This window comes from Typopeltis vanoorti, chromosome 7 (genome assembly GCF_054136105.1).
Source record: "Typopeltis vanoorti isolate ZY-2024b chromosome 7, IOZ_Tvanoo_1.0, whole genome shotgun sequence".
Taxonomy (NCBI): domain Eukaryota; kingdom Metazoa; phylum Arthropoda; class Arachnida; order Uropygi; family Thelyphonidae; genus Typopeltis; species Typopeltis vanoorti.
Window position 1 is genome coordinate 137,988,578 of NC_143555.1, and position 18,792 is coordinate 138,007,369.

General features: G+C 36.7%; 1 protein-coding gene across 1 annotated transcript in view; it reads left to right on the forward strand.

Moving 5' to 3' along the window:
• LOC150105113 (disheveled-associated activator of morphogenesis 2-like) overlaps window positions 1–18,792 on the forward strand; it is a 575,640-nt gene that overhangs the window by 341,639 nt on the left and 215,209 nt on the right. Inside the window, exons 14-17 of the mRNA XM_090396160.1 lie at window positions 341–560; window positions 9,690–9,805; window positions 11,921–12,028; window positions 17,866–17,874. Of these exons, the coding sequence (XP_090252286.1) occupies window positions 341–560; window positions 9,690–9,805; window positions 11,921–12,028; window positions 17,866–17,874 (453 nt within the window). The remainder of the gene's footprint in view (window positions 1–340; window positions 561–9,689; window positions 9,806–11,920; window positions 12,029–17,865; window positions 17,875–18,792) is intronic.

The following is an 18,792-nucleotide window of genomic DNA, read 5'->3' on the forward strand; positions in this document are numbered from 1 at the left end:
TCTTTTAAAAAATAGAATTTTATAACCTCACGATACTCAAATTTTATCCATTTCAAGGGATACAAACAACACTTTTGCTTCAGACAGCTGTATAAAACAAACTATTTGATAGAATGACTTGCAATTTCACATGGATGCTTATGACAGATGTACCAACTTAGAAAAAATCTCTTGCCGATAGTGTTGCTATCTATGGCCAAGGCCGAGATCTTTTCCGACCACCCTGGTATAATTACTATAATAATCTGTAAATCTTGAAATTACTGTAGTTAGTGATACAACTTATTTATTCTAGTAGCTCAACAGTAACTATTTCTACAGTTCTCCCATTTTTTTTAAGCTGGAAAATGAAAGGCTTCAACGTAGTCAAGTAGAAAATCTTGTCAAAACAGGTAGTCTCTCTGATGATGATAAAGCAGGTATTCGGCCATCTTGCATTAGGCCTGAAATAGCACCACTTCCTCCTCCTCCTCCACCGCCACCACCTCCACCACCTCATGCTCATGCTGTGTCTTTCCAGTTACCTCCTGGTCCTCCACCACCTCCACCATTAAGACTTGGTGAGTAATCCATATTGTATATTTCTTGCTGATCAATTTTAGAAGCGTTTCATTTTAAATTTAGCACTTGAATATAAGTAGATGGTAATAGTACTCAGCAAAATTAATACTCAAACATAGATTAAAATCTACTGTGTAACTTTTTTACTGTTTAAAATTTGAGATACTGTTAACAACAACTTTTCTACTTGCCATTTTAATCTATGATACAACATTTGCCTTTCGGGTAGAAAAATCTAGGTTCAAATTTCATCTAGGATGTGAGATACTCTTATAAGGGAAGGGTTTGTTTCAATTAAAGGTGAGTTAACTGGTCTCATGCCAAAGTGACAATGTTTACCTACCCACAAAACTTGCAAATCAGTTAGAATTAACATACCATTATACTTGCATCATAGCCTTATTACTTTAGCTGTAGTTTTAACTACAGCTAAAGTAATTTTTTAGTCCTTTTAATTTTACAGAAATTGTTCCTGATTTAATTGCTGTCTAATCACTGAAATAGGAAGTTTGTTTGAATTAAGTACATGGTTATATGCTATATATTTTAGAAGTCATAAAAAGCCAGCAAAGGTTGGTCGATTGGTAGGGCATCTGCTACTAATGGCTCACGAAGCAAGTTTGAGCGTGGTTAGTAGTTGGAAGGGGTCAATCGTTTGATGCTGTTGGCACACTCTCCCTCGATGAGTCTTTGGACTCCCTGGAGGTGTCACATAATAATAATAATAATAATAATAATAAAAGCAGTAAAAGTATTGCTGTGAAAGCATTTCTAAATGAACAAGCTAGAGTTTATACATAAAAACAGTCTAGATATTACTAACATTAGGTTGTTGGACATATTGAGTTTTGTTGCTGTGTAGAAGATGCCTGTGCAGAGCATTTGAAACAACATATGCATTTCATTTGAAAAAGCTTGAGTTCACATCACTTCTAAAATGAAAGGAAAATATTTCACTTTCAACCTAAAGCAAATTAATCTGTCTCATATGGATTTTCAGGCCTTTTTCCCTCTCTTCTTAGAAACTCAGATTTCTTTCTCTATCCTTGCAAAATAGACAAACCAGCCAGAAAATATTATTATTATTATTATTATTATTATTATACATGACACCTCCAGGGAGTCCAAAGACTCATTTAAGGAGGGCACCTACTCCACAACTATCCGTCTACACCACTCAGTCCACCAACTACAACGAACCACAACTACCTTCACCATCTAGGCAGGAAAGTAATGGGATGATCAGGGATCAAAAGGAAACAGATGGAATTGCAAAGGGTTCTAAAATGAAGAAGCAGAAAGGGAAATGGCCCCAGTCCAGCATGGAGAGATCACATCGAGTGAGTGGTATCAGTGGAACTAGCTGTAGATCCAGAAATGAGTTGTTGTGTTTGTATACCAATGCTAGAAGTATAAGAAACAAGGCGGATGAAATGGTTGCACTAATTGCGTCTGTGCACCCAGAGATTGTCGGAATAAGTGAGACATGGTTAGATGAGGATGACATCCTGACAGGAATAGAGATGGAAAGGTATGATGTGTTTCATGAGGATAGAAGGGGTAAAAAGGGAGGAGGAGTGCTATTGATGATAGAGAAAGAGTTATGTCCATACAAGGTAGAGATGCAAGGGGGAAATGGGGCCAGTGGTTTTGAGGCAGTATGGTGTGAGATAGAGGTGAATAGAATCAAATACTTGGTGGGATGTTGTTATAGACCTGGTAATGTGGATGGTGGTAATAGTGAAATGTATAGTCAAATAAGCCAAGCAAATAAGAAAAGGGTGATCATTATGGGTGATTTTAATTATGGCAATATAGATTGGAATGAAGAGATAGCAACTGGAAGTAAAGAAAATGAGTTTCTTGAGTTTTTGAGGGATAACTACCTCAGACAGTATGTAACAGAGGGCACAAGAGGATTAAGGGTCTTGGATTTGGTCATCTCATCGGAGGATGTAATTATCAATGAGGTATCAAATCATCCACCAATTGGTGAAAGTGACCATGAGGTGATTACTTGGGTGGTTGCCAGCAGTGCAAGGACCCCTGTGAAAAAAGGGTATATGTGGAACTACAAGGGGGGTGATTATGAAGAGCTCAGGAGACAGCTTGCAGGTGTAGCATGGAATGAGGAGTTAGCTGGAAAAGAGATCAATGCAGCTTGGGGGATTTTCAAAAAATATTTAGTGGATGCAATGTCTAAATGTATACCACGGGTGAGAAGGTTAAATAAGTTAGGTGTGAGATGGATGAATAAAGAGATTAAGCATGCAATACAGAGAAAAAGGGCATTGTGGAGGCAGCATAAGAGAAGTGGAAGTAACCAATTTCATGAGTTCTACAAAGACCAGGCAAGGAGAGTGACTTGGTTGGTGAGAGTAGCTAAAGAGAGGTATGAACAGCAGTTAGCTAATGAAGCTAAAAAGAATCCTAGGGAGTTCTTTCGATATGTAGCCAGCAAAAGAAAGAATGATTATGGAAGGATGACATTGATTGGAGGAAATGGTATAAAGACAGCTGTTGCAGAATGTGTGGTGGAGATACTTAATGAGCAGTTCATAAAGATCTTTCAATCTTGTGAATGTGACTTCATGGAGAGATTAAGAGCAGTTGATGATGGGGAGGAGAGACTGACTGTAAGTGAGCAAGAGGTGTTTGGGGAGTTGAGTAAACTAGATGTAAATAAGGCTGTGGGACTTGATAATATATCACCGCGTATTCTGAAGGAATGTGCCAGAGAGTTGACACCTGCCTTGACATATTTTTTTAATACGAGTCTTGCACTTGGTCAAGTCCCTAAAGAGTGGAAGGAGGGCAAGATTGTGCCACTTCATAAAGGAGGTGATCGAACTCAAGCATCAAACTATAGGCCTATCTGTGTGTCGGGTGTTGTGGTTAAGTTGTTGGAGAAGCTTGTGAGAGCTAGAATCCAGAGTTGGGTTGACAACAATGGTATAATCTTTGATGGACAGCATGGATTTGCTAAAGGGAGGTCGTGTTTTAGTAATCTACTTACTTATTACAATAAAGTGACTGCTTCCTTGGACAGAGGAGAAGGATACACAGTAATATACTTGGATTTCGCAAAAGCTTTTGATAGAGTGCCTCATGATAAGTTGACAGTCAAACTAGAGCAGATGGGGTTGGATATTAGATTAGTGCATTGGATTGGAGACTGGCTATCTGATAGGTATCAACAAGTTGTGTATGGGGGTGCAATATCCAGGAAAAGGAAAGTCACTAGTGGAGTGCCTCAGGGATCTGTTTTAGGGCCATTACTATTTAACTTGTATATTAATGATATTGGCAAAGATTTGGATGGAGATATTCAGTTGTTTGCAGATGATGCAAAGTTGGGAAGAACCATAAAGAGTAGTGAAGATGTTGTGGCCTTGCAAGAAGACTTGAATAAATTGAGTGATTGGGCAAGCAAATGGGGGTGTGAGTTCAATGTTGCAAAATGTAAGGTTTTAAAATTTGGAAAACAAAGATGGGATGCAGAATTTATGCTTGGTAAGAATATATTGTTGGAAGTAGAGGAAATAAGAGATCTGGGAGTGATAGTGGATAAGGATCTAAAATTTAGGGGTCACATCGCCAAAATTGTGAAGACAACACAAAGACTTCTGGGAATGATGAGGAGGACACTGACGTGTAGAAGTAGGGAGATTCTTGTTCCATTGTATAAGGCTTTGATTAGGCCACACATGGACTATTGTGCCCAGATTTGGTCACCTGGTTTTCAGAAGGATGAGGAGATGTTGGAAAGGGTCCAACGGCGACTGACTAAGGTAGTTTCTGACCTCTGGAATGTCGAGTATGAGGAAAGATTGAAAAGATGTAATTTGCAGAGACTAGTGGAGAGAAGGAAGAGGGGAGATATGATAGAGACCTACAAGTTGGTAAGGGGTTGCTATAGGATCAATGGTGGAGAAGTTCTACAGCGAATAGTGGGAGATCAGGGGAGAACCAGAGGTCATCCCTGGAAACTGTATAAAGAGGGTGTGAGTAGGGGAGTGAGAGGCAGGTTTTTTTCGTGCAGAGTTGTGAATGATTGGAATGCCTTGCCTGAGAGTGTGGTGTCTGCAAGGAGTTTGAATGTGTTTAAGACCCGGTATGATGAGATGTGTGTGAGATAAAAGGACCTCCTAGATGAGTCTTTGACTCCATGAGGTCTTGTTTAATAATAATAATAATAATAATAATCTACCACCACCACTAGTATTTTCACAGGCATTCGCAAACATCCATGCCCACAGCAGGATTCGATCCTGCAGCCTTTTGGCTGGAGAGCAGATACCTAACCACTCAGCCAATCAGGTCTATTTACCATTACCAAAGACAGGTTTACCAAATTTGAAGCAGTCTCATGCACCCAAATTTGTTGAGGTTTGGATTGTTTCTTAGGGCTGAAGCTGATTCTATGAAAAGCCTTTCATATTTGTATTTACTACAGTGTATTATTGTGGCTTTCTTCCACTGTATTCTATGGCAGGTATCCAGCGCATGGTCAGCATGACCAGAGTGGCTGTATTGGTGAAACCGGATGTAGTCCTTGTGTTCTGAAATTCTGATATTTGCTGTCTTGCCTGTTTGGCCAAAGTAGGACAGCTTACAGCTGCAAGGGACCTGGTATACACCAGGTAGGTCGAGGGGAGGAGGTTGGTCTTTAGTAGAGTGGAAAAGGGATGCCAATTTTTTATTTTTTATTTTTTTATATGGTCTGTACATAAATCAACACAGACCATATAAAAAAAACGACCAGTAATCTCTCAATGATGGCAAAACATGATAACCCATCACCAAATTCATACTGAGATAGGCTTTCATTTCATCATCATCGACTGTGTATTGTGTTCCATTCTGCTCAGCATACCATATGGATTCAACTATTATTTTTCTAACTAAATCTTCGAAGTTAGTAGTCAAATAAAAAATTTCAATGGATGTCAATAACTATCTTCATCTCTGTTTCCACAAATCTGAACTTTTCCAAAGATATAATCAACATCAGGAAAGCTATTTGCTACGTATGTATTTTTTTTTATATATGAATGTAGGACCACTTACTTGTGGTCTATTTTTTGTTTCAGATTCTGTTGCTGATAATTCCAACGTGTTTTGTGCTGGGTCTTCAATTTCAACCATAGAAATCCCTGCATTCACATCCTGAGTTATAAATACCTGGTCTTCCTCATCTAGTTTTAGCGCGTCTTCATAATCACTATTTTCTGCTACTAAACACTGCAAAATTTCATTATCTTTCAGTTCAAACTGCTTACACCCTTTTCTCGACATGTCTGTAATGATAAAAAGACAAAATAAAATACAAAAGTGGGTAAAATAAATAAAAAACACCGATTACAACAATGAGTAATTTACTTGTAAAATGCGCCCATTTATGTCCACAGGGACAACTGTGTCCCTTTATATTTTTATTAGTTTTTATGGAATATTATTTCAAAATTTTATTGAAAAACATATTATTTACTTACCATCAAATGAAAATATTACACCATAAACATATAACAAACAATATTCTATGCAGAAACACTTATGAAAAGTTCTGAATATGCCGTGCTCTGAACGTACTATTTGCCGCGAAACTTTCTTTTGACAGGTGGTGCTAACGTAGGGTTTCCAGTAATACAATTATCAAAAATACTTTCCAGATTACATATTTGCTGGAAAAAAATATTGACATTATTTTGGTTTACATACACAATCAAGATTTTATGTGGGGGACACATATGTCCCATGGTCGTGAATGTGGTAAAAACCAATTAACCAAAGTCACAACTAGCTACCTTCTCCAAAACACAAACTCTCACCAATAATGCTACCTGGCATATACGAAGTACCATGCTCATGTAAATTGTCTTACTATGGACAAACAGGAAGATCTATAAATAAACTGATCTCTGAATATCAAAATCACATCGATCTCATCAAACCTCATAAACCTGGCCTTGCACAACATGGAATTGAAAATGCTAACCACAGGATCCAATGGAATAACGCTAAGCTGCTGCATAGAGCTATATATAAACATGAATGTTTATACAAAGAAAGTGCTGAAGCCTTACTTCATAGACCTAATCTTAATCAAAACACTGTCTCACTATTCCAAAAGTTTGGGAAATTCTTATCCTCAATTGTATTAAATACATTTAGTTGTTATATTTTAATTTTAATTTCAGCCCATTAGTTTTAAACCATGAACACGCGATTGTATATGTAGAGGTATTTCAATCTAAGTATGTGTACTACTGTTTGTTTTTTTTAAGTCAACTCCTATTGTTGCTTGAAATATTTACATAATAAAAAAGTTATTTACTGTGGCATACGTGTTACTTTATAGTTATTGATACTTCATAGGTTTCACTATATAAGAAATGAAGATAATTCAGGGGAAAACTTTGTTTGCTTATATAAGGGATTAAAACAAGAATATAATTTCTTGTCAAATTAATATACTGACACTGTCATTGTTTGCTATACTTTTCATAGACTGATTTGGAAATAGTTGATAAGAAGTAGGACATTCAGTAAGAAAAGATAGGTACGTTGGATTTGGACATGTTGCCCAGATAGCAACAGTCTCCTTTGCCAGAATGTGGTCTTGATGGTGCTTACCACTAGAAGAAGCCTGCTGAATCCTTACCTTCAGGTTTTTGGGCCCATATACCATTATCTGGCATCTGACATGTAAAACAATTTTAATACTATACCACTCTCAAAATGGAGGAGGGTTTTGGATCTAAGAATATCGCCATGCTCTTGATGAGTATTCTTCATGGTATATTAAAAAGAGATGGGAAGGGGGAGCAGTAATAGAAGTCAGATCCCATTTCAAATTCTAATACATTTGAAATTAGTTCTGATACTAAATTATTTCAGAATTAATTTTCATAAAGCATTATTTTTATTCATAACTAATTTTTGATAGCATTAGCATCAGCAAACAAACTATTTTATAAAAAATGATGTTTATTAACTTGCTTATATTTTGTTGGGTTTCAAATCAGCATCTATAGAAGCATAACGCAACATGTATACATGACAGTGAGGAAGTGAAACAATACAAATTATAATTCACAAAAGATTTAAAGTTCTAGTTTGGTGCACTCTAATGTTGTAAAAAAAAAAAAAGTATTACAGCTATGTGGGAATTGCTCTTAAGATAACAGTCTTTTGGCAAAATAATGCAATCATATTTGTTCACGTTAGGAGAATTCTTCATAGCCATGGTTGACTCAAAAAATTATCTTTCACATCTGTAATTACTTCTAAATAGCACATTAGTTTTCTTCCATTTAATCCTGTGTGAAGGGATCTGTCAGTCCTGACTTCCCATAATAATGATAGCGAATGTATTTTTTGTATTCTTCCAGGCGGATGTTAACAGGTCTTCCTGTCTGCCCGTAGTAGGCCAAGTCACAATCGCATGGAACTTCATGCACTCCGGGGTATGCTAGAAAGTGAAGTTTATCCTTAGGAGAGCAGATAAGAGTTGCTAATTTAACATGAGGTTTTGAATGTAGTGCAAAGGTCATGTTTTAGTACTCTGGCTATCTTTTCTGATATAACTCTGACGAAGATGTTGTGGCCTTGCAAGAAGACTTGAATAAATTGAATGATTGGGCAAGCAAATGGGGATGTGAGTTCAATGTTGCAAAATATAAGGTTTTAAAATTTGGAAAACAAAGATGGGATGCAGAATTTATGCTTGGTGAGAATATATTGTTGGAAGTAGAGGAAATAAGAGATCTGGGGGGTGATAGTGGATAAGGATCTAAAATTTAGGGAACACATCGCCAAAATTGTGAAGACAACACAAAGACTTCTGGGAATGATGCAGAGGACACTGACGTGTAGAAGTAGGGAGATTCTTGTTCCATTGTATAAGGCTTTGATTAGGCCACACATGGACTATTGTGCCCAGATTTGTGCCCACCTGGTTTTCAGAAGGATGAAGTGATGTTGGAAAGGGTCCAAAGGCGACTGACTAAGGTAGTTTCTGACCTCTGGAATGTCGAGTATGAGGAAAGATTGAAAAGATGTAATTTGCAGAGTCTAGTGGAGAGAAGGAAGAGGGGAGATATGATAGAGACCTACAAGTTGGTAAGGGGTTGTTATAGGATCAATGGTGGAGAAGTTCTACAGAGAATAGTGGGAGATCAGGGGAGAACCAGAGGTCATCCCTGGAAACTGTATAAAGAGGGTGTGAGTAGGGGAGTGAGAGGTAGGTTTTTTTCGTGCAGAGTTGTGAGTGATTGGAATGCCTTGCCTGAGAGTGTGGTGTCTGCAAGGAGTTTGAATGTGTTTAAGGCACGGTATGATGAGATAAAAGGGCCTCCTAGATGAGTCTTTGACTCCGTGAGGTCTTGTTTAATAATAATAATAAGGAATAGGAATGGTAATTTGTGTTCCTGTGTATTAGAGGAGGGAGAAGTAATGGGGCTATGTAGTATTTTATCTATTTTGTAGGAATTTTAGCCATTGGCCAAGAAAGTATGGCACAGATGTTTGAGTTCTGTGGACAGAGCTATATCATTACAACAAATGGCTCTAGCTCTATGTATAAGTGTTTCTAAAATACCATACAGTTGGACTGGATGATGATGTGATTGTTTATGTAGATATCTTCCTGCATGTGTGTTGGCTTTCTATAAATGGAAAAAGATAGTGATCCATTTGAAAGGTGGGTGGGTGTGTCAAGAAAAAGTAAATAGTTATTAAATTCTTTTCTTAGAAAAAGCAAGCTGATAAACATCCTTTTTATAAAATAGTTTGTTTGGTGTTGTTAATACCATTAAAAATAAGTTATGAATAACCTTCAACACTTAACTTATCTGTTAGACATTATTTTTAGTTTTACGTTTCATAAACTATTGAATCTGCTTAATTTTTTATTAGGCAGAGTTGCTTATAGTCACCATGATATCATAACTAAATAGTGGTTGGGTGCTAGAAACTCTACAACTGCATATTTTTATCCCTAGTAATATAGATATGGTATCTCTCTCTCTCTCTCTCTCCCCTTTATAAATTGTAACTAGTGAATTAATGACTTAGATTAAATCAAATCAAATCAAATATGATATAACTATATTTCTGATTTACAGGTTCTGGTTCACTTGCAGTCAGACCACCTAGTGATTCAACTTGTAGAATTGTAAAAAAAAATGTTCCACAGCCATCAAACCCCCTGAAATGTTTCAATTGGTCCAAACTTCCTGAGGTAATGATTATTAAGCCTTGCAAAAGAGACCAAATTGTTAATAGTATAGTGCAATTGTACTGCATCTTGAATAAATGAAATGTTTTGTTATTGTTATTTAAAAAAATAATAAATTATTTTATTATAAATAGTTTCTTTTCACTAGAAAAGAATCTATTTCTGTTTCCAATATAAAAAAAAAAAAGTCATTTCATTTTTTTTTTTTTTTTCATGTTACCCAGATAACATCCACAATGAGTTGCTTATGCACTAGTGTCCAAAACCTAAAGATGAACACTATTTCTGAAGATTACAACTGCAAATTCAGATGAATCAGCTTGTAGTAATTTGCGTAACTGACAAATTTGAGTAGAAAGTGGGTACACATTCAAATTTTTGAATTGGGTGCAAAATGGTCATGTGGTAGCACTTGACAAGATAAAAGACAAAAGCTGCACTAAACAAATTGTATTTGAAGGAAGCTCATTTCATGAAGGAATAAAGTTGCAAGCTTGGATGTCTTGTTGTGTGTCAAAGACATCATCTAGATGATTTCATGTAGGGGAAGAATTATTGGAAAGCTTGAAGAAGGCCGCCACAAAATTGCTGATATTGCCAGAGATTTTTGAATCTCACATAGCATTGTATCCAGGCTTTGGGCAGTATTTAAAAACCAATGGAATGTGTTCAAGACATTTGCTAAGAAGTTGTCCTCACTCTACAACAGAGCATGAAGACAGATTTTTGGTTATAGAGCAAAAAGGTAATCAGTGCACCATAGTAAATCAGCTTGCAAGTTGGCTGCAATCAAGGAACACAGATATCTTTACAAAGTGTGGCAAGATGTACAACAAGTAGGCCAATATGCTCAAAGGCCTGTAGTCTGTATCTCTTTATCCACATAGAGCACGATTTCAGTTGTGTTGTATCCATAAAAATTGGACAAGACACCAATTGACTAATGTACTCTTTACAGATGAGAATCATTTTAGTCTTTCCTCCAATTCTAGATGACACTTGATCTGGCATGAAAGTGGTACTGCTTACCATTGTGAGAATGTTCTTGAAAGAGATAGATATGGCATGGTGCAGGGAGGCATTTATGATTAATGGATGTGCCAAGTTATAAGTTCTGGAAAAAGTAGTCATCTGTTTTATTGACACAACAGACTGTGGTTTGTAATGAGATGGATGGGAATACCTGAGCATGTAATTCTCTTTCTTTATTTATTTATTCATATGGGGTCCCCCCCCCATCCTCATATGTCTCTTAGAACTGGTTGAGCCTTCCTAATGCAGGATTAAGTATGTATTTATGAACATGTATGCTCAAGGGCCAGTTTGGCTGTTCTGAGGGGATGAAAAACCTGAGTTTCTGGGTGAAAAACCCTCTACTATGAGTTCGGGCTAACTCACCTTTAGTTGAAAAAGACCTGATTAAGGTTTCTCACGTCATGTACAGGAATCAATCCTAGGTCTTTCTGACAAACAGCTTCGTCTATACCAATTGAGCTACAGAAGTTCATTCTCTTGATAAGAGAGCTGTATGACAACCAAAACGTTTCAGTGAAAAACAGTCTTTGGAGAAACAGACAGTGTTCAAGTAGAAAAAGGGGTGCACCCTATCTTTTTAATATTTATATTGAATATATTATGAGAATGGCTAGCTTAGACAAATGTGCAGAAAAGCTGCAGAAGAAGAAGAAGATACCGACTTCCTATGTCTTTTACTGTCAACTAACTGACTTCCTATGTCTTTTTTTTTTTTTTTTTTTGTATAAATCATTTAATGATAGGATATTCAACTCTCACTGTAGATAACTAACTGATTGAGACTGACAGAATAGTTTGTTATTGTGAAAGGTTTGCTATAGTACCATATATATAGTAGTGATTACATATGCCAAAAGTATTCCTTTAGTCCTTCAGCTCTAGTGTAATAGATGAATAGAAAATATAGTTTTTCTTTTAATTAATTGTAGTTAGTCATTCCTTTGTTATGTACTATGTTGTTGCTAAATATTGAATTTAATGTGTTATTTCCCAGCTGAGTGTGATATAGATGAGTTTCATAGTTGTTTTGTTGAAATATTAAAGATAAAATAAAATAAAAGATAAAAAATCTTTTTTTTACAGAGCAAACTAGAGGGCACAGTCTGGGAAGAAATGGACGAAACTAAACTGTACAAAGATATTGATCTTCGGGATTTTGACAAAACCTTTTCAGCCTATCAAAAACAACAGGTATGAATTATGTGTGCTGTTGTACACTCAACTCTTACAATAGTAAATCCCAATATATAGAATTTAACAAACTGCCAAAAAAAAAGTCCCAAAATATCAGTACTTTTCTGAAAAAAATTCATGATAGCCAACTATTTCTGTGTTCTCCTTTCAAGATCACTATATGGAAAGTTGACTGTATTAGTTTGTTATATCCCACTTCTGGTTTTAGAAAGCCTCTCCTGGTCCCTCTCTCTCTCTCTCTCTCTCTCTCTGAAGTGTATTTCTCACCCAGATTTCTCCTGCATTCCTGTGATCATGTCTTCATAGCAAAGTGTAGGATTACAGGTAGTATTGTTTAACTAATTTAACTATTATAACCTGGATTCATAACTTTTTTTGTCTTCCCTAAATTTCAAGCTATCACTGAAAATTCAGACTAATAAGAACTGTCCACGTCTCATCTCGTACCCAAGTTATGCAGACAGCCCAGCTCCATGTGAACTGTTTGACTGTGGGTAGCACATAAACAATATTTTTATTCTGTCTCATTTTTTTTTATCCTCTATACCTTTCAAAATTCCTAAAATACATTTTTTTTTTTAAATTTGTTCTTTTGATATTTCTAATTCTCTGTACTTGTTTTTTCCTTAAAAATCAACTTTGGGAGATGTTAAAGTGCCAATTATAATGAATCCATGGGTTTCCTTCTCAGAGAGAGTGAAGGTGGGAACAATCACTTTTAATCATCTGACCCAATCAACAATAGTTTCTAAATGTTTTAGTAATTTTTGACTATATTTTAAAGTCTTGCATGCTGTTAAAAATATTATTTTGCCCATTGAGATAGGTTTTAATCTAGTAGTTTATTCTAATTAATTCATGTCTCAATCTAGCATTTCAAATCTCAATCTCCATCAGTTTGATTGTGTTCACATCATTTACCATCAGATTAGTTCATTGGATTGTTCTGAGAAAACAGCACTATCTTAACAACTCGACTGTTTCTTTTCAAAGATATTGTTACTCAAGGTAGTCCAATCAAGATTTTGAACATGTAACTGTAAAAAAGTGTAGGATTATAGGTCATTTTCATTTAACACGTTCGCTGCCAACTACGAGTATACTCGTAGTTCGTAAACCAGCCCCACAAGCCAGCTACGAGTATACTCGTATGACGCTTACCGCCAGCAACGGGATTACTGTACTGACCTTGAAGAAGTGAAAATGCTTGGCTTGTGGAGCTAGCATCAAAACTGTGTATTCTCATAGAAGGTATATGCTCTGCACAAGCCAACTACGAGTATACTCGTAGGACGCTTACCGCCAGCAATGAGATTACCGTACTAACCATGAAGAAGTGAAATTGCTCGGCGTACGGGAACAGACTATGCCGAAGTAGCATGGCAGCGAACGTGTTAACTATTATAACTTCGAACTACTATTATTTCGAAAAATTGCTAAATGAAAAAAGCAGTAATAGCACAGTGGTAAAAAACACTCAACAGGCATACAGTCAGCAATACATATCCATACTTGAAGTAGAAAAAGCCATCAAAGGCTTCAAATGTGGAAAGGTGGCAGGAATAAATGATATTCGACCAGAAATGCTAAAGTGTGGTGGTATAAAAGTCTTACAGTGGCTGCACTGCATAGTTTAGAAGGCCTGGACAAAGGGACAATGACTGCAGTAGAGCTCTCATAGTACCCATATATAAAAAGGGAAATAAAACTGAATGTGAGAATTACAGAGGTATTTCCCTACTGAGTATTCCTGGTAAGATTTATGCAAGTATACAGAAGGATTTTAGAATATAAATAAAGCTTGGTGAAGAACAAGCTGGATTCAGGCTAAAACAGAGGCTGTCAGGATCAGATCCTCACTTTACGACAAATTGTGGAGAAATCATGGGAATATAACCAAGATCTGTATTTAAGTTTTATAGATCTGGAAAAGGCATATGACAAGGTGCCAAAAAATAAGCTATTTGAAATGCTACAGTTACATGGTATCAGTGGGGCATTATATCAAGCAATACTTAATCTTTATTTGAGTTGCAAGTCAGCAGTTAGAATTGAAGGGAGTACAGGAAGATGGTTTAATGATAAATCTGGTGTCAGACAAGGATGTACATTATCCTCTGTTATTCATTATCTATATGCATTTTATGAAGGAAAGTGGTATTAAACATGATATTAAAATTGGAGACGTTAATGTCATCGCTTTTTGCGGACAATGTTATACTTCTAAATAAATTCACTACGTCTGCAAGATTCCCTGGCTAAATTCAATAACTGTTGTAATAGATATGGTATGAAGGTCAGTAATAGCAAGACAAAGGCAATAAAAATAGGCAGAATCATTGAAAATATCAACTACATTGTGAACAGAGAACCTGTGGAACAAGTAAAAAATTTCAGCTACTTAGGCACGATTTTTAGTGAAGATGGTAAATTAAATATGGAAATAGATAACAGAATCAACAAAGCTGGTATGGTAGGAAGTCAACTGAATAAATTCATATGGAATAAGAAAGAAATTAGTAGGAACACTAAATTAGCTGTATACAAGATAGTGTTCAAACCAGTTTTAACTTATGGATCTGAGATCTGGGTTACAAGTAAAACATTTGACCAAAGACTAGAGACCGCAGATATGAGAGTCCTGAGAAAGATTAGAGGCGTGAACAGATGCCATCAATGGCAATATCATGTTAAAAACGAGGATATTAGGAAAGAACTTGACATTGTCAGCATCCAGGAATGCATTAGCAGAGCTAATCTCAGGTGGTATGGTCACTTAAACAGAATGGGCGAGGAAAGATTAGCAAAACAACTGTTCTCTGCCAGGCTGGCAAAAAAATGACCCAGAGGAAGACCAAGATATAGGTGGATTGATACAGTACAGAGTGCCTTAGACGATAGAAATATAAAATCTAATAATGTTGGAGTCTTGACAAGTAACAGACTGATTTGGAGGAAAATTGTAGATTAGAAGTTAGTGATTATGTAAATTTTTCATGTAGTACTATCATATCCTGTACACCCCTTGAGGGTACATGCCAGGAATTTGATAATGATCATGATGAACTATTATAACTTGGATTCATTTGATATAGTTAATGTTTATAACTTCTTCCAAGAATTCATATAAAAGAACAGAATTGTTTTGTGTTCAGAAGTTAATAAAGCTGGTTTGCAAAGAGTTACATTATTCATCATCGTAATCAAATTCCTAATATGCACATCAAGAGGTCTACAGTATATGGTGACAGCACTAAGAATGATATTTATAGTATTACTAACTACTACTACTATTATTATTAATATTTGACACCTCCAGAAAGTCCAAACACTCATCGAGGGACGGCACCTATTCTACAACTCTCTGTCTCCACCACTCAATCCACCAACTGACTGCAACTACACCAATGCCATCTACCACCAGCCACCACCACCATTTCAACAGACAATCACAAACATCCATGCCCATGGCGGGATTCAAACATGCAACCTTTTGGCTGGAGAGCAGATACGCTATCCACTCAGCCAACCAGACTGGCAACAACTTTCTGCTAAATTAATCTGTCATGTGTTAGATCTTATATTTCAATCTTTTAGGACACATCTGACACTGGATCAATCCATTTAGAATTTGGTCTTCCTCTGGTTCTTTTTTCTGACACCTTGGTATCAAACAACTGCTTTGCTAATCTTTCTTTGCCCATTCTGATTAGTGACCCCACCACCTTAGATTATCTCTGCTTGCACATTCTTGAATGCTAACAATGTCATATTCCTTCCTAATATCTTCATTTTTATATGATTAGGCCAATGCCATCTATTCACTTCTCTAATTTTTCTCAGAACTCTGATATCCATGGTCTGTAGTCTTTCATCAACTGTTTTATTTCTAATCCATTCTCAAATCCATACATTAAAAGTGCTTTCAACACTGTCTTGTTATTATTATTATTATTAATTCAGAAGAGTTTGATAAAGGAAATGGCTGCACGATGATTCTGCTGGATTTTGCAAAGCCATTTGACAAAATAACCATACGGAACTCTGTTATGCAAATTAGAACAAATGGGGGATGAATATGACCCTGGTTAAGTGGATAAGAGGGAGGCTACTGGACAGATATTGAATAGTGATATATGGAGGGGCAGAATCGAGGCAAAAACAGGTGACTAGTGGTGTGCAGCATGGTTTGGTGCTGGGACCAAAGCTGTTTGATTTGTACATAAAATGATATAGGAAATAATTTGCAAGGAAATATTCAGTTGTTTGCTGATGATGATGCAAAATTAGGTAGAGTAATAGTTAATCAAGGCAATGTGGAGCTTGCAATACAATTTAAATAGGCTGTCGTTATGGGCAAAAGATAATGGTGTCAATTTAATGTGGAGAAATCTAAAGTTATGCATTTTGAAATAAATAGATTATGAGCTGTGTATCACATTAATGGCACCATACTCCAGGAAATAGATGAAGCTAGAGATTTAAGGGCGGTGATAGACCTCTAGATAGTTAAAGTTTAGAGGGAATATTGCTTAGGTAGCCCATACGATTACTTGGCTATTAAAGAACACATTAACAAGTAAAGCTAAGGAAGTTGTTATTCCTTTATATAAGGCCTTGATACAGCCACATCTGGATTACTGTGCTCAGGTCTGGTCTCCTGAATTTCATGGGGGATGAGTAAACAGTGGAGAAGCTTCAGAGCAAGCAACCAAGATAGTGAGTGGTCTGTGGAATATTCCCTATGAGGATAGATTGAGGGTGTGTGTGTGGATTTCAGAAGTTGGTTGATAGGAGAAAAAAGGAGGTGATATGAGAGAAACATTTAAGTTTCTTAAAGGATTTTATAGGATTGCAGTTTAATGTTTCAGCACTTGGCTGGAGGGGCCAGAACAATGGGTCAACCCTGAAAGTTTAATATAGGTGTGGATAGTAGGGGTGTGAGAACTAGATTTTTTGCTTGGAGAGTTGTGAATGGGTGGACTCACAAATGACTCTGGCAAACATAATGGGTTGCCAGAATCGTTTGTGAGTGCTTTGTCTGTTGATGAGTTCAAGGATAGGTATATAGGTTGTGTGGATAGTTTGGATTTCTCACAATGAGTCTTCGAACTTCATTGAGGTGCCTGTACAATAATGATAATAATAATAATAAACCCTTTACACAGTCAGTAGACACAATGTGGGAGTTTCATTGAACTGACAACAAATATATTATTATTATTATTATTCCTGATACCTCCAAGGAGTCTGAAGACTCATCATGGGAGGACACTCACAACTGTCTCAACCACTACACCAAACCTCTACTATGAATCATCTCCATCAACACCATCCACCTCCACCACCACCACCACAACTAGTATTTTTCTCTGTAAATTGTGTGTGTTCTGAAGGGCCGATTTGTCTATACGTGGGATGAAAAACCTGAGTTTCCGGGAGAAAAAACCCTGCTACCTCTATATGAGATTGGCAAACTCACCTTCGATTTAAATCATTCAGATAAAGATTCCTCCTGTCGCAACGAGAATTGAACTTAGGCCTATTCCAATCGAAGGGCGCAATGTACCGTCGTTCTTCCAATTGCGCTACGGAGGTGCTAAAATATTTTGCAGGGTGGCCAATTAGAGTCGAACCAGCATCTTTGGATTTTCGGTCCACTGCTCTAGTCCATTGAGCTATGCCCTAAAAATATATCATACTGAATATTAAAATCCTTAATACTCTCTACATTAACAACATATTCCAATAATACATTCCATTCACTGACAATTTTCCATGTAAAAAATCTACTCTTCACATCACTTTTCACCACGCTCTTACACAACTTCCAGGGATGTTGTGTAAGATTCTTCTTCCCCTCTCACTTTCTACTCTTTTTATTATCCCCTCTGGATTAATCCTATAAAATCCTTTGACTAACTTAAACAGTTCTCTATCATATGTCTCTATCATAGTGAAATGTATAGTCAAATTAGCCAAGCAAATAAATAAAGGGTGATTTTAATTATGGCAATATAGACTGGAATGATGAGATAGCAACTGGAAGTAAAGAAAATGAGTTTCTTGAATTTTTGAGGGATAACTACCTGAGATAGTATGTAACAGAAGGCACACGAGGATTAAGGGTCTTGGATTTGGTCATCTCATCAGAGGATGTAATTATAAATGAGGAGTCAAATCATCCACCAATTGGCGAGAGTGACCGTGAGGTGATTACCTGGGTGGTTGCCAGCAGTGCGAGGACCTCTGTGAGAAAACTATATATGTGGAACTACAAGGGGGTGAGTATGAAGAGCTCACGAGACAGCTTGCAGGTGTAGCGTGGAATGAGGAGTTAGCTGGAAAAGAGATCAATGCAGCTTGGGGGATTTTCAAAAACTATCTAGTGGATGCAATGTCTAAATGTATTCCAAGGGTGAGAAGGTTAAATAAGGTAGGTGTGAGATGGATGAATAAAGAGATTAAGCATGCGATACAGAGAAAATGGGCATTGTGGAGGCAGCATAAGAGAAGTGGAAATAACCAATTTCATGAGGTCTACAAAGATCAGGCAAGGAGGGTGACTTGGTTGGTGAGAGTAGCTAAAGAGAGGTATGAACAGCAGTTAGCTAATGAAGCCAAAAAGATTCCTAGGGAGTTCTTTCGATATGTAGCCAGCAAAAGAAAGAATGATTATGAAAAGATGACATTGATTGGAGAAAATGGTATAAAGACAGCTGTTGCAGAATGTGTGGTGGAGATACTTATTGAGCAGTTCA